This window comes from Miniopterus schreibersii, assembly GCF_964146895.1.
Source record: "Miniopterus schreibersii genome assembly, chromosome: 1".
Classification (NCBI taxonomy): domain Eukaryota; kingdom Metazoa; phylum Chordata; class Mammalia; order Chiroptera; family Miniopteridae; genus Miniopterus; species Miniopterus schreibersii.
Window position 1 is genome coordinate 73,557,270 of NC_138101.1, and position 16,651 is coordinate 73,573,920.

Genomic DNA, 16,651 nt, shown 5'->3' on the forward strand with positions numbered 1-16,651 from the left:
TACACCAACTTCTGGCAACTCCTCCCTGAGTGGCCCCAGCACTGACCCTTCCCCATATGTTCACATGCACTCACCCCACTGAATCACCCTAGGGCTCTGCCTCACTGGGCTCCTGGTCAAAAGAAGGTAGTCACGGTGCTCCAGGACTGGGCCAGGCCTGCTGAGCCACATGTAAGCCATAAAATCCTTTCGGCCAGTGAATTCCACATCCTCCAGATGCTGCCCTCCAGCAGCCCCAAATGTCCTCCACCATGAAGACAGGAGCCCTCTTGACCCAAAGCCCACTCACTCCTTTAGTCTGTCATCCTCCTGAAGTCTGTCATCCTCCTGACAATTAGGGCAGAGGAATCCATATCTGGAGAAGGCTAGGAGGGCATCACATCAAACATCCTGTGTCCTCTGCCTGCTTTGATGTCTAGTGGGACTGGCTGATGCCACAACTGGAAAGGAAGCCAGGGAGGGTAGGGATTTTAGTCTGCTCCATTCGTTGATTATACCAAGAGCCTAGAAAGGGGCCTGGACACAGTAGGCACTTAATAGATCTATTGTTGACAGAATGAAGCTTCTCAGATATTTGAGGTTACCTGGGGCCCCTCAGCAAGGCCCCAAGAGTACCTGCTCTGGCCACACCCAGGACGGGGGACTGCCCAGATAAAATGTAACACTTCCTTTACAAATGGGAAGCAGCTTTTCCCAAGAACAGAACAAGTGAGGCTTGAGGCAGAGAGCTGCTTCATGGGGGAGAGAAAGCCATAAAACCACAGACCTGGGCAGCCCTTTCCACAGGGCCAGGCATAGTGTCAGCACTCTCCATGGCTTATCCACCTAGTCCTGACAGTAACCCTCTGAGTTTAGTCCTCATAGCACCCCATTTTCATACGAGCAAACAGGATCAGAGAGGTGAAGTGACATTCCCAAGACACACAGCTGTGAAGTGGTAGAGTAACAACTGTGCTGTAGTGGAGGAGAAGCACCCATCTTTTCCACAGCAGGTCTTTGACCTTTTGGGTGCTGGAAAGGTTTCACTAGGTAGACGGGGACAGACACACAGTAGTATGCTCTGGAGGGCAGACGCCATATACTCTACCAGCTTCTGCAGTGTGCCTGCCTTCACGGTCCCCACCCTGCAAGTATGTCTCATCTGGGGTCAGGATGATCTATTTTCACGCTGGAGTAAGACAAAAGAGGGACAAGTCAAACTATACAAACAGTAGCAAATACAAAAATATTTGTAGTCAAAATGTGAAGTGAAAGTAGTATAGAAAGAATTTTCTGATATTCCCACAAATGAAAAGTAATTTTGCTTTTTTCACAGCAGCTGAATGAATCAGTGAGAGGATCTTGCAGCCCTCTCCCGCCTCTGAGCAGCTCACATCGTCATGGAGGTGGAGGCTAATAATAAAAGGTACAAGTTGGGTCAGAGGCAGGGGTATGCCCAGATTGACTGACCCCCCCCTTTCCTGCGCCTTGCTTCGCTGAGCACAGTGGGCACAGCCTCCCCCTGGTGGTCAGCTCCAGCACTGCAGCCGCGGGCAAGAAACCACAAAACACACCGTCGTTTGGGGTCTTCCGGGCAGTGAGGCTCCCAGGCCCCAGGGAGCAAAGGGGCCGAACCTGAGGGCCCCAGGGGGATGAGAGTGGCCTGAGGCTCCAGCAGGGGTGGTCCGGCCCCTGGTCCCCGAAGGAGCCGTCCGGTGCCCTGCCCTGGCCCCCAAGCCGCCCCCTGTCCCCCGAGCCGCCCCCTGTCCCAGGGAATTCAGAGGGTAGAAAGGATTTACTGGCCTCAGAGCAACGGGTCATGGATGGAGAACAAAGCACAACACGCTCTCCTACGAACCTGTGGGACCCTCGGGGTCCCAGCCCTAAGTCTAACCAGTTGTAGAGGAGGAATCTGGCCTCCTCGCCTTACCCTGGGGGCCCCTCTCCATGGGGTGGAGGTCAAGGACTTACCCTGGTCCCAGGCGCCCAGCGCGGTGGACAGAGCACCCCAGACCCCGTCCCCTCCAGGCTGCCCTGGGTGGCCCTGCCGACCCTGGGACCTCAGCCCCCCAGCCCATCAGCCTAGCTTCTCTCCTCTCCGGGTGCGGGGCGCCTCTGGCGCGAGGCTAGGAAACGGGGACCCTGCGGGACCTGAACACCCAGCGTCTGCACCCGGCTTCCCATGCTCAACTTTCTCCAAAGATGTGGGGGTGCTCGCTGCCCGGGAGGCGGGGTCAGCGTCACCCCCGAGCCACCGGCCAATGGGGGCCGCCCGCCTCGGGCGCCGCCCTCACAATCCGCCAGCCAATGGGGAGTCGGCTGCGCCGCCCTCACAATCCGCCAGCCAATGGGGAGTCGGCTGCGCCGCCCTCACAATCCGCCAGCCAATGGGGAGTCGGCCGCGGTGCTCCCCGCGCGGTCGCGTGGCAGCCGCGGGAGCCCGCAGAGGCCTGGAGAGGATGCCTGCGGTGGGCCTGGGCACCTGGAAGGTGAGGCGGCCTCCGGCGGGGCGGGGCGGGCGGGGCCTTTCCGGACCCTGAACTAGAGGGGCTGCCGCGGGGCGCCCCCTGGAGCAAGCCGAGGGGCACCTGCCTGGACGCCGGCAGAAGCCCGCGGGGACGCTGGCGGCAGGAGCAGCAGCCAGTCCAGCTAGTCACCTCCCTGGGCGGCTGCCCGTGTTTGAAAGATGGAATTTTAAATCGCAGATGATCTGAAAATGGGAGTTGTCTCTATGATATTTCATATTGAGGCCGACTCATTATTATCCTGAAGGAATGTTCGGGAAAGCCCAGAAGAAAAGGTGGTCAGGCTCGGGAACGGGCGGAAAGAGTGGCGGTCGCCTAAGGAGATCAAGCAGCAGACAACTGCTATTGAAACGCGTTGTCTGTGTCAAAAAGATAAAGAAATTCTGCCATTGCCAACTTGGTTTTAAACAGAAACTGAACCGTCATGTCCCCCGTGTAAAACCTGATAGTGGAAGCGCTTTGAACTTGGGAACTTTCTCTGCTTTGGATTTCTGACCCCGGTCAGTGCTTTGAGATGTGGCACTAACTAACTTTCAAATGTTCTCTTCTTTTCCTTTAAACTTAGTCTTTGATTAAAAGGTGTTCCTTTAAGAACTCCCGTGGGAAGTCATTACCGGAGGAGTAGGAATTAGCATTATCCACCCCCACTCATCTAAATACTATTTTACTTATTTTTCTATCCATTTAACAACTCCTAGAGGCCAAGGATGTGGTTTCACTCGTGGTTCTCAGCATCTAGCCAGGGCCATGCGTTTAGCAGCTGTTCAATAAGCACTCCATGGATTTAACTGTCTTGACTTTCTTGCCTGACTTTAATTCTTTTATGCACCATGTGTTCTGCACACAGCTGGGTGTAGGAGTCCACATGTTCTGGCACACGGGGTAAGGAAAAGCTGTGAAAACTGTGCTTAGGAGACCCAAACCTTCCTTTTTGTTGTTGGACTTCAGAGGCATAGAACTGGATTCATCCTAATCACTCTTCTATGATCCATGCAAAGCCTTCTTTTTATTTATTTTTAATCGTATAAGATCACAAATCTGCCGTCAGCAATCTTTTGCCCCAGAAATGCTGCATAACAATCACCACAAAAGCTGGGTGGCTTACAAGCACGTGGCTTATTACTGCTGCAGAAGGTCAGCTGGGCAGCTCCTTGGATCTTGTTCATTTTGCAGGCGGCCCCAGGGGAAGTGACCGAGGCAGTGAAAGTGGCAATAGATGTGGGATATCGGCACTTCGACTGCGCGTACCTGTACCACAATGAGAGTGAGGTCGGAGCTGGCATCCAGTGCAAGATCAAGGAGGGCATGGTACGGAGGGAGGACCTGTTCATCGTCAGTAAGGTAGGACTTCCCCTGCAGGGAGAGCAGGTGCAGGCCACTCAGGGCTTTGGTGATAAGACAGACAACATAGCACACAGATGATTTCCAGACTCCTGTAGAGCTGGTGACTTCATTCATACTTGAACCATACCTGACAAGGACTTCTGCAACTTTGTGCACGTGCAAGGAGTGGTGCCGGTGAAGGGCTCAGGGACAGTGTGACAAGCAGGGGGGACAACTAGAGCAAAGGCACAAGGCATGGGGCAGTGTGTGGGGTACAGGGACCTGTAAGAAGTTTGGTGTTCCTGGACAGAGTGATGTTGGCAGCAGAGAGAAGGAGCAGTGAGGCTGGAGTCGTGGACAAGCCTGATCACGGAAGACTTGGACACCATTTAAGGAGCTGTCTTCCTGCAGACAAAGGATCACCGCTGAAGGTTTTATCTTCTATATGAGCGAGAGTTGTGCTGTATATAAGAGATTGTGGAGGTGAAAGCAGCATGCATTTAAACAAGAGGCAGAAGGCAGGAAACCTTAACAGCAGTGTAGGGAGAGGGTGACAGCCTAAATTGGGACAGTGCTAGACGGATGGCAAGGAAATGGCTGGGAAGGACAGTTAGGAGTTAGGCCCTGTAGGAAATGCTGGCAATAGTCCAAGATAGTGAAGAATTAAGAATTCCTTTGCTTTTTACTTTGAATAAGAATGTTAAGGCCATTAGGCCAGGAGCTGAGATTTCACAGTCCAGCTGTCCTTCCTCAGCTGTGAGAAGCTGACTTAGGTCCCAGCTTCATCATGTGTAAGATGAGACTCTGGGTTTTACTATCTCCTGAGTGATTTCCAAGTCTAAATTTCCATAACTGCAAGATTCAGTGCTGTTCCTGCAGTAGATTTGCTTTTCTGTGTTACCTGGACATAATTTCTATAACTCATCAGTGCTGTAAAAGGAGAGGCTCAGGTGTGACCTTGGCCAAGAAGTCAAAATCTCTCCTGATCCTCCAGTTAGGGAGGTGGTACCTGGGTTCTGAGGCTCACCCCGTGACCTGGGGACAGGTTGCTTCCAGCTGGATCATAGCCAGCAGAGGATGTCCACTCATTATTCCTGAAATTTAGAAAAGTCTTGCAAAGATAATAAATAAATCACTGATATACTCACCATCTAGAAAGTGCTAGTGTTAACAATGTGATGTATTCTAGTTTCTTTTTATAATTATACTGTGTTTGTAGTTTGGTTTTATATATTTTAATCCTCTTATTTATTTTTGTTTTGCTCTGGCTGTGATGGTGCATTCTGTCACAGTTAATACTAAATAGCATAATAAAGGAACTAATGAGGGGGAAACAAATTACAAACTTTCTACTTCACAGAGGGTGTGGATGGAAGTACTAGCTAAGTATAGAACAGTGTGTGTTAACTTACTCACCTAGTTTAACCTGCAGGATTATGGGGCCTTAGTAACAGAGAACCTTTAACATGGAGTCTGTTCAAGGGGGAAAGTCAAGATAGAAATTCTAACTTTTCCTCATATCTTTTCTGCCTGTGGGTATTTTTGTTGTTGTTGTTCCAGTGGATCCAAATAACCAGCAGCCCTCCCATCAAATAATTTCATAGTGTCCCTGGCTTCTCAGAAGTAGAAATCAGGCAGAAGGAGCTCAGCTTTGGAGACCCCTCCCTGTAGGAGTCCTGGACCATCAGAAGATAATGTCACTGCTCCATTGGATTTATGGCCACCTGGTCTTAGATGCTGTTTTTCTTCCAGATACTAGAAGACATTGTGTCAACAGGGGCAGACATTGTGTCAGCACTGGCTCTGTGGCTGATTGTCAGCACTTTTCCTCTCCCTTGTAGCTCTGGTGCACCTGCCATAAGAAGTCCTTGGTGAGAACAGCCTGCTCCAAGACTCTGAAGGCCTTGAAGTTGGAGTACCTGGACCTCTATCTCATACACTGGCCCATGGGTTTCAAGGTACTGCCAGGCCTGGTGAAATCCCCCACTGGCAGCCTGTCTTCCTGGTCATGCCCCAGTGGGTAGTGGAAAGAGCTGGGCCAGCAGCCAGGGTGCATGGGTTCCGGGGCTGCGTCAGCCACATACACCTTCAGTTATCTCCAGGCCGAAGCTCAGGAGAGGCTTGGACTTGACCTCTAACCTATGATTTTTTTGCTTCCAAGCTAGTCATTTCTTCAACAAGCCAAGAGAGCAGCCCGTTTTTTTCCACAAGTTTTTAGGTGAAAGCAGGTGTCAGAGCTGCTCAAAGCTGCTGCTCATGTCACTTCCAAGGTCCCAGGGAATTCCTTGGCCTTGTTTCTTCCTATAGGTTATTTCTCTTTGGGGAGTGATGACTGCTTTGCGACATGGGAGTTGCCTGCTTGTCCACCTGCAGCAAGTCCAGAGGGTCTAGGGGGAGATTATTTCTCCATTTGGTGTTATTCTCTTCACATGATTGCATCACACACACACACACACACGCCCCTTACACCCTGCTCAGTCACTTTTTCAGCCTCAGTCTCATGTTAGTCCTGGCCAGGATGTCCCTGTGTTCCATGCCCTAGGCCACGATGACAGCCTGCCTGACTGAGGGCTCAGTCACACAGGTGGCACTGGAGCCCTGAAAGGGCATTCTCCCTACACTGGAGTGGGTGGTGACTGCACAGGTGTCTCCCATGTGTGCACCTTGTTTGAGGAGCTCACGATGTGTGCCAAGCTGTCAGGTTTCTTTTTAGATTAAACAACAAAAACCACTTTATTCCTACTACAGCTTTATCCTCAGGCTTTCTATTTAATTTCAATAAAGGGTGTAGTAACTGCACATCAGTCACACTAGTGAAGAAAGAAAGGTGCCCAGAAAGTGAAATGAGAGATAGTGATTCAGAAATGAGTTTTACCTGAAATTGCTAAATGATTTTCTGACAACAGGCAAGGATTCCAGACCTTCCTTTCCTGACACATGAGACATGGGCAGTGAATTGAATTTCTAGGCTGGTAGGAACTTAGCTGGCCATCCAGTCTGCCCAACCCTCAGTCTTGTGAAGGCAAAGGCAAGGCCCAGAGAAGGGAAATCACAGGGTTTCATGTGACAGCTGTGCTCGGACCCACACCTCCTGGCCCAGCATTCTTTCCTTGCATCTTGATTCTCCCTCTCTCCAGACTCCTCTTCAGGTGTGATTACCCCTGAAGCCCCCAATAAGCTCCTTTCTTCTGGTTCTTACAGCCTGGGGATGAAGACCTGCCCTTGGACCGCAGTGGCATGGTGATACCGAGTGACACCGATTTCCTGGACACGTGGGAAGTAAGCTGAGCTTGCCAGCAGCATCTATATACTGCTGATGGGCCTCTGAATGGGAAGCCATAAGATTCTGAGCTCCTTGTGTTCAGAGATACCAGGTTGTGTTCTCAAAATGCAGTGTGTTGTGTGCATTGTGAAGGGACGCCTGGCTGTGGGACTCAGAGACCTCGGTTTCCTCCTGTTCATCTCCCTGAAACATGCATTTCAGGGATAACTAATCCAGACCTCCCTTTATTCTTAAATATTTTTTATTTGATTAAAAAATATCACATGGTCATTACAAAAACTATAAAAGAGTATAAAAAAGAAAGTTAAAATTCCATTTTCTGTGACCACTTCTAGTATTTTATAGTTCCTTTAGCTCTTTTGTAAGCATTTCAGAATGAAAACATTGGCAGACGGTGAAGTTGGAGTGAGTATGGGAGACACATGGAGGAAGGGACCGTGGGACCATGTTTCCAGCCTGCTGACAGCATCCAGACGAGAAGTGATGAGGCTTGAAGTAGAGTGTGGAATGTGGAAGTTAGGGGAAGTGGCAGATGTGAGAGGTTGGGGCAGTGACTTGATGGTGTGACAGGAGGACAGGAGGTTCCTGCTGACCCTGGCTTCTAGCCCAGCCCACCAGGCACCTGCAGTCTTGCAAAGCAACATGAGGGTGAGGTACAGCCTGGGAAGAAAGCAGGGTTACATTGGAACTTGCTGAGTGTCGGGGGACAAGACTCTGGAGCCACTAGGTGAGATGGACAGGTGCAGGCATGGGAGTGCCGGAGGTTATCCTGGCAGAGGGTTGTGAGGAGCCCAGGGAGGAGCACCAAGCCAGGCCATCCTCTCAATGGAGGAATCAGCAAAAGAGAGATTAAGTGAGGTGTCTGATCTGTTAGGAACAGTGTCCGGGGGCCCCAGCCCTTCTGTCACAGATACTGCCTCTCCTGAAACACATGGGTGCAGCTCTGGGCTGTTCGTAGCACGAGTAAGGTCTGGGGAATGGTGCAGAGCACGCCGACTCTGGCTGCCGGCCTTGTGGCCACCGGGACTCGTGCTGACTACTTAACCTGGCACCGGGCCACGCTCCTTCTGAAGCTGAGGGCCAGAGCTTGGGGTTTCTGCCCTCAGTTCTCTTAATAGGGGAAACGGTGGTGGATTAGAACAGCGGTGCACCATCGTGCTGAGGACGATGATAATCTAGGTAGAAACTGGTGCACAGATGCAGTCCGCAGCGGACATCTTTGCCGACGCCATATCAACAGACATTCAGAGTGACAGAAATAATTGGTACGTGTGCCGAGTGTTAGCTAAGTGCTCTGTGTTCATTGTTTGATGTAATCCTTAATCCTGTGACACAGGCAAGGTCATCCCCATTGGAAAATGAGAAAAGTGAGGCTTCTTGAGGTCATTTAATGTGCCTAAGATCCCACGGCTCCTAAATGATGGGACTTGGAGTAGACCTCAAGTGCAAAAATGCTTATAACGCATCAAGTAAAATATTTTAAAGTATTGAGGGAAACCAGCTTTAGGACACTGTGTGAAAGAGTGGGGGCCATGAATTCCAGTGGATTAGACAGAGCCCATGAGCCCAAAATAATTTTTGTTCTCTCTAGGCCATGGAGGACCTGGTGACCTCAGGGCTGGTGAAAGCCATCGGGGTGTCCAACTTCAACCACAAGCAGCTGGAGAGACTTTTGAATAAACCCAACTTGAGGTTCATGCCGTTGACTAACCAGGTGAGCTGTGGATGGCTAAGCAACTTGAAGGATGGAGTCAGCTTTTCTGCTGTCACCTCCACCTGGCTACACTGGGAAAAAAGTGGGATGGAGCAGGAAGTAGGCATCTTCTCCAGTGGCTGTGAAATGTCATGACTATGGAGCAGTTAGGCAAACGATGGTGGCCAGGCGAGAGGCGAGATCTTTTCAAAAGGCCCGTCTGGGGAGGTGGTGTCCTTGGAAGGCAAGGTTTTCCACATGCAGCTGTGGGGTGAATCACCAGGTATATTCAAAAGTGACAAGGGTCCAGCAGGCCCTTATCCCTGGTTAATGATGGTCGGAGGTGGTGCTGGCTTCCTGGGAGGACTCACCAAGGACCCTCTCCCTCTCTCCAGCCCAAGCAGATTAAAACCTGAAAGAGACAGGTGACTAAAAGATTCAGACTCTGCTGAGACTTTAATGCTGAGAAATGACTTGTGAGAAGAGGGGCACAGTGTTTTCTAGACTGGCGGCCTTTGTATGCAGAAAGGGCATTTATTTTACTTAAGCTTTCATTAACATGTTATGTACATGCAAAAAGTTCACACGTAAAAATAGAGCTTCATAGATTCTCGTAACTGGACCTAGCTCTGGACCAGCACCAGAGGAGGAAACAACACAGCTGGCACCCTAGGAGCTCCCACCTACTGCTCTCTAGTTCCTGCCCCAGCCAAGGGCGGCCACTGTTCTGATTTCTGACACCACAGATTTGCCTTTGGACTTTATACAGAAAATGTGACACATTGTGTGCTCCTCTGTGTCTGGCTTTCCTTACTCAGCATTGTGTGTGTTAGATCGTTCCTTATTCGCGTGTGACTGTCCATCCTTGTTTCCATGTGGGATTCCACTGTGTGACTACCCCGTCTATTGGTGATGGGCACATGGGTAGTTTCCAGTGTGGGGATACTAAGAATACGGCATCATGTTCTATTCTTTTTGTAAATAAACTTTTTACATGGAGGTATAACACAGATACAGAAAAGTTCATGAATCTTAAAGGACACAGCTCAGTGAATTTCCACAAGTGAACATACTCAAGTCTTCAGCACCCAGAACAACAGCCAGAACATCTTCAGCCTGCTGGAAGCTCATCCAGTGACCACCCATGAGGAGTGGCCCGTGTCCCAATTTGCAGCCTTGCTGAGCTCCCTGCTTTAAAACCTCACAGGCACATAGTGTTTCTGTGCATAACTGAGCTGGTTCTGTGTTGATTTTTCTGTTGAGCGGCTCTGTAAATCATGGGGCGGGGTGTTGCCTAGACTGTGGGGTGAGGAGGGGCTGCAGGGTCTGTCTTCTAAACAGGGTGAGGAAGCCCCAGGAACTCGCCCTCAGAGGAGTTTTCAGAGAGCCAGCAGCTTTTCTTTCTGATCCCTGACAGCTCTGCCTGTGGGTGCTGAGAGCCTGCTGGAAACCCGTGAGGGCACTTTCCATGGTTCTGAATTCTCTCTAAACTCACATTTATTTTAAGTTCACTTAGTTAGAACCTGGAATCATACATGAGAATTTAGAGTGTTGAGGAGACAGGAACCTGCTCTTGAGTTTCTTAAACTGCCCCTTGGGGTCACCTGCTGTATACCTAGCTTATTCTAGAGGTCGGAGGGTGGGCGAGGGGCATGCCTTCAACAAAACAAAATCAGACCCAGATCTCTCCCTTCCTGGAGCTTATGCCCTAGTGGCAACAGGTAGACATTGCAAAGAATGACAATATGTAAGGTGTCAGCTAATGATCAGTGCTAGAGCAGAAGGTAAAGGGGAGGAGGAGGTGGGAGGGCCACTTTTACCTCAAGGGACCAGAAAGGACCTCATTGGGCAGGCAATTCTTGAGCATCAGATGGCATAGGTGTTCCTCAGGCTTGCTTATAGTGGGCAGCCTCTCAGAGACCCCTCAACCCAGCCTGGTACTTCAGAGGCGTGGATACTCGAGCCTGGAGGCGGGTCACCTAGCTCGTTCATGATGGAGTCAGGACATTGATGCAGGTCCTCTTTTCTAGGCCCCGTTAGTCTGAATGTTCTCTGGCCAGCTGTGATTCTCTTTGTAGGTTGAGTGCCACCCATTTCTCGCTCAGAAGAATCTGATCAACTTCTGCCAGTCCAGAGGTGTGTCTGTGACTGCCTACCAGCCCCTTGGGGGTTCCAGGTAAGAGTTTGTAGCAGGAAATGGATGCACAATCCAGTTTCATTTGCACAGGTAGCAGAGGGTTTAAGGAAGGTGTGGGCAGGGTGTGGAGACCACAGGTGCCCTGCAGGTGGAACTATCAGTGCCCCTGGTCTTGGTGGGCTGAGGGAGGAGCTGACGCTGAAAACAGTGCAGAGTCACCTTCAGTGGCTGCCTCAAGGAAGGCAGTGGTGCTTAAGGGACATAACCAGCAGGAAGCATCCTCTTTGCTGAGCTCTTGCCTGGTACTTCCAGTGCTCTGCCAGACCTCTCTCTTGGGATGGGCCACAGACATCCCAATCTCTATAGAATCATCTTCCCAGAACCTGGACTGTGTCCTGTGCTCCCTACATCAGTAGATGAGCCACCACCCACTCGCCATGTTTGCCAGAAACTTCTTCCCTTTCTGATCTCCCCCAATCCAACTTGTTAGCAAGATGCACTGGTTATTTTGCCAGGAAACTTGGAGTCTGTCTCATGATCTCTGTTCTTGTTGTCACTGCCTTCTTTAACTACAAATTCTCTCCCGTGATTACAGCAGCCTCTTAACTTTTCCCAGGTTTTCCTGATTCTCAGCCACTATCCACCTGCCAGCTGAAGGGAACCATCTCTTATGATTGTGCCAATCTCCTGCTTACAAATCCTTCCATTCCTGGTATGGCCTCTGCCTATTTCTGTCTCATTTCTTCCTGTAAATATGCTATGCGCAAACGATTTGAAACTATTTGGGGCTCCTGCTGTTCTCTTTACCTAGAAATCTTATCTTTTTTCTTAATCTGGCTTACTCCAGTTTCTAAGGTAAGGCTCAATTTAGCATCACCTCTTCCAGGGAGCCCTCCCAACTTCCCCTTATTCGTGTTTCACCCACGATCTTGTCATTATTTTCTTCTCAGTCTCTTCTACTGTCACAGTCTCTTCTACTGCTTGAGTTGTGGGGACTGCATCTAAGTCACGACTCTCGGCCCAGCCCTTAGCTCAGTGCCTGGGACATATTAGTAGCCCAAGAAAGGCTGCAGTTATTTGCCTGTTATTGCCTGTGTGTTTCCCATGTGAAATGGGGCACGTGTGTGAACTTGGTAGCAGTGAGAGGGTTGCTAAAGGTGGATCATATTCACAGCTGAGCTTGGGGTGGAAGGAACCCAGTGAGAGAGTGGGTAGTGGGAGTCATGAGAGAGAAGGGAGGTGACTGATGTCCCAGACACACAGCCAAGTGAGATGGGCTCTGTTTGGTCCCTTCATAGACATTGAGGACAGTTTCTAGCCCAATGTTTGAAACACAGTAACTGCTTAATAAATGTTCGCTGAAAACAATAGCTCTCCAGAGTGCTTAGGGCCTGGCCACTGCTGGACAGACACTGAGGGGCAGACCCGCGGGCAGTCTTCACAGTCTCTGCATAAAGGCTCCCCATGTCCGCTGTCTCGACTTTCTCTTGGGATTTGAGGTGAACTTTTCTGAGATTAATATCAATTATCTATTCATGCTGATGGTGCTGTAGGCACCACTCTTGGTCCTACAAGAAGAGCTCAGAAGTCCAAGGGGCACACCATGCATGGCCAGAGCCCATGCCTTAGACACTCTGATGTTACCACCTGGATCTCCAGACAGATGTGAAGGCCATGTGTCCAGCTGTGTCCTCTGAAATACTATCTGTACTTATCTCTAGATGGTGGATTTGGAGACAAGCTTTTCTGCACCATTAGATTTCCCACACCGAGCAAGTATCATGATCAGACAAAAGCAGATGTAGAGTTTCCACTTTGGAGAAAGTCTTATTGTTTTTTAAGAAGGAGTTGCACATATTTGGTTTCACATCCCTGTACTATTTTTTCTAGTGGGGGCGTGGACCTGATGGACAATGATGTGATCCAGGCCATCGCACGGAAGCACCAGAAGTCTCCAGCTCAGGTAGGTGGGGCTCCCACTGGGCTGGGAGGGCCCCTCTTCGCTTGCCTCCAGAGCCATGGGTGGGGCAGGGGGAGGACTTCTCACTCTGGCCCAGCTGGTGACTAAGTAGAACTGTCTGGTGTTCCCCAGCCCCTTGGGACCTCTATGGTCCTGTTCATTCAGGCCCCATGATTGATTCTCTGCATGCCTGAGATTACCACCTCCCTCAGCCCACCAACTGAGTAGACCACAAAAGGAGTTTTTGAAACTCTTCCTTGCTCTAATGTCCAGCAGTTTGGGGGACTGGACACATTAATGAATTCTTGTTAAGGTATCAGCAGGTCCTCTGAGCTCCTCAGGCCAGTGGCCGTCCTTCCAGATGTGCTGGTGGGACAGTGCAGAAGCACCATGTGGTCCCTAAGGACTCTGGAATGGAGAGCTGGTAGTGACAGTGCCTGCTGCCTGGATCACTGGGCTACACTGCACAATGAAACGTGGCCTGTAAGGGAAGCGGCTGGTTTCTGACTCCATGTGACCCCCCCTTTGTCTCATCTTAGACTTTCTTTTTTCTCATGCAGATTTTGATCCGGTTTCAGATCCAGAGGGATGTGATAGTGATCCCCAAGTCCGTCAACCCAAAGCGGATTCTTGAGAATATCCAGGAAGGTGTTCTCCTTCTTGATGGCAGTGGGTTTGGGGTCATGTGTGAGCTGGGTGGCTACACACTGCAGCGAGCAGGCCAGCCTATGTGGCTCTGACACAGCAGAGGGGCCAGTGAAGCACAGGCCACACCAAGGAGACCCAGAGCTGCGCCCAGCAGCCACCCACCTGGGGGATGCAGATAGGAAGGAGATGTGATGAGGGGTCAGGGTGCCAGTCAGGCCACCTGCCATCCAGATGCCTGCTCTACACCAAGCACCACTCATTAACACTGTCCCCGGGGCTGCCCACCCTGATGGGAGGGACCCTTCCAGACTGTTCACTTCTCCCCTCAAACCAAACTCCCCCTCCAGGCAAGACCTCTGACACGGAGTCCCTGGTGTCTTCTAGGCATTTGTGGGGCTGGCAGGGGCCTGAACCCCCTGGATGAAGATGAATCACATCCTGCACCTTCTTGCCTGGTCCTCAGTAGTGGTTCAGGGTCGGCTCTCCCATGTGAAAAGCAGTGATTATAGGAGCAGGTCACAGTTCTCAGATGTGTTAGGGGCCAAGTAAGGGGGCAACTTAGAGTACATTTTAGAAGGGACAGAAAGTGAGTATGTATTCAAAATTACAGCGTGTTACGGCTATTGTTAGACTTAATGGTCCTGAGGCCCAGCCTCTCCCTCACTGCCAGGGTGTGTGGAACAAATGTCTGTGTTGTTTTGGATTTGGTTTCTTTGGGGTTTTTTTTAAACAGTGGGAAAAATTCTTTGCTGTACCCCTTGTCTGTTTGCATATGCTCCTCACGCCTATGGAATGAATGCAGCACATGTCTCACCTTTCCAAAGGATCCTGCTGTAGCCAACACTCGGCAAATGGCCCAAGCCCCAGTGCATCCTGGGAACTGAGGCTGAGAGCCAGGGAACGTGCCAGGTGTCACACGAAGTGTTTCTTTTACGTCTTTGTGTCCCCCATATGTCCAGCACAGTGCTCTGCAGGTGACACATGCTCGGTTAAGTGGTCACTGAACTGAGTTTTGCATGAACGTTTTATTTTGGTTCCAGGTATTTGATTTTGAATTAACAGAACAGGATATGAGTGACCTCCTGGCTCTGGACAGGAACCTCCGACTGACCAAATTCTCCACGTAAGTGCCTTCAAAATAGAGGAAGCAATACTTAGATTGAGTGATTGCTTCCTGGATGGGTATTTATCATACACATTTTAAGTGAATGAAATCTCAGAATTCTTTCCTGTTTGGGAATGGGCCAATGAGGGAACCCAAAGATGAATGTCATACACTAAGGAGTATAAAAATGTGTGATTGTATCATTGAAATTGTTTCTCTTAAAAACAGTAATCCCTCTTTGTTTCTGTTTTTGACTTGTCTTCTGGCTTCCAGAGCTGAAAATCACAAGGACTATCCTTTCCACATAGCATACTGAGCCAGCTCCCGCTCCCTCCTCCTGTGCCACCCAGCCAAATCCCAGGGTCTGGAGGGCTCCTCCACCCCACTCAGGGTGCTGCCTCAGAGGCACAGGCAGCTTGGCTGGGGATGGGAGGGATGAAGGCCGAGCTCCTGAGAAATCCTCCGAATCGGTGTGGTCTGAGATTAAAGGAAGAAGCTTCCTGAGAGCATGCTCGCCCCACAGAGAACCAAACAGGCTAAGAATCCTACAAGCACTGTGTGGCGGGACCCACATGGAGAACCTCTAAGGCCACGACTCAGCTTCAGCAATGAGCACCTCCACCCTTCTCCCCACCAGTCACACTGTGCCCCCAGAAGATTTCCCAGAGAAATCCTTACCTTCCTGCCTGGAAAGGAAGACTGGGTGAAAGTGCCTAGCTGTCTTAGTTCACACAGAAGCATTTTTTTCTTTCTTAAAATCTAAATTTTAATTTTAAAATGCTATTGTTTAAAAAAGTCTTCCTGGAAATCAGATTATACCTGTGAAAACACCAAATCGGAAATGAATGTCATTTTCTCTCGTGCACTCGGTGTTCAGTCCAAGACAGTGTATCAGGGACAGGAGTCCTGTCCCCAACGAAAAGGACAGGATGAGTGTCTCACAGGATTGTTCAGGCCAGTGTGTGACTCCTGTTCCCTGCACATCACTCCCAGCATGGCCCAGGTGCTCCTGGTCCCCTAGGACCTGCTGCCAGGGCTCCTGGATGCATCTCCGTAGCACCTCCTGCCCAGCTCTAAGGTCCCCCCTCCCTCGCACACACATCTCCAAGGATGCCACTTACTTGACTCACCAGTCATTTCACCCGCCCGCCTGCCTCAAGAGCTGTGCTCCTGTCCACAGGAGTTAGTTACTCCTGGTTGTTGCCCCGGGTGCCTCCACCTGGGGCTACCATCCACGTCCCTGGCCCAGTGCTGGGGCTTCCTCTCCCAGGGGAGAGGCTGTCTGTTTGGAGACCAGCCGGCCACAGACTTGACATGTTTTCTGCCTATTTCTCACCAGGTCCTCCCATCTGCCTCCAGTTTGTGAGGCCATCCTTCCTGCTCTCTTTGGTGCACTCAGGACTCAGTGCACCACCGACCCCTCCTTCATATTCAAACCTCAGTGCCTAGTCAGGGAGGTGACATGTGGCTCCTGAACCCCCCAGGCCACTGGCAGGAGCAGCAAATGACGAGCTTTTCTGTGTCCATGAGGTTGAATAACCAGGGAGGGTCCCAGGGCCGGAGTCCCAGGGATCTGCCCCCAGCATGGCCTGGGTGTGATGAGTGTGGTGGGGTGGAGACCACACTTCCTACCACAGTCAGAGGGCGGTGTAGAGTGCTGGGAACGCCGTGGGGCAGCACGTGCCCACACTCTAATGTGCAAAGTTAGGCTCCTGGCTCTTCCCGAGCGCACACTTGGCCAGACTGTGGATTAAGCAGTGGACACTGGGCCTTGGTCATAAGACATGACCTGTCTATCTGGGGAACAAATGTGCTGACCAACCAAGCCATGGGTGTCCTCGAGCCCTGAAGGTGTAACCCACACATCCTCCTCTGCTTTCACTCTGCTTGTCTGCTTGGGGCCTTGGATTCTCCTGTTTGTCTCACGGAAGAAGAGGGCCCACTCACCCACCCAGACCCTCTCCTTTCCCTCTCCTTTTGGGGGCAAGGAGGACATGG

At 50.7% G+C, this 16,651-nt stretch overlaps 1 protein-coding gene across 1 annotated transcript; it reads left to right on the plus strand.

The window, feature by feature from the left end:
- Window positions 1–1,802: 1,802 nt before the first annotated feature.
- On the plus strand, window positions 1,803–15,512 carry AKR1E2 (aldo-keto reductase family 1 member E2; the record flags this gene model as incomplete). The annotated part of the gene is made up of 10 exons (XM_081156314.1): window positions 1,803–2,468; window positions 3,678–3,845; window positions 5,669–5,785; window positions 7,029–7,106; window positions 8,702–8,824; window positions 10,882–10,979; window positions 12,831–12,903; window positions 13,461–13,539; window positions 14,584–14,671; window positions 14,927–15,512. The coding sequence occupies 10 exons, from the start codon at window positions 1,803–1,805 to the stop codon at window positions 14,967–14,969; spliced, it is 1,533 nt and encodes a 510-aa protein (XP_081012440.1). The 3' UTR covers window positions 14,970–15,512.
- Window positions 15,513–16,651: the final 1,139 nt, after the last annotated feature.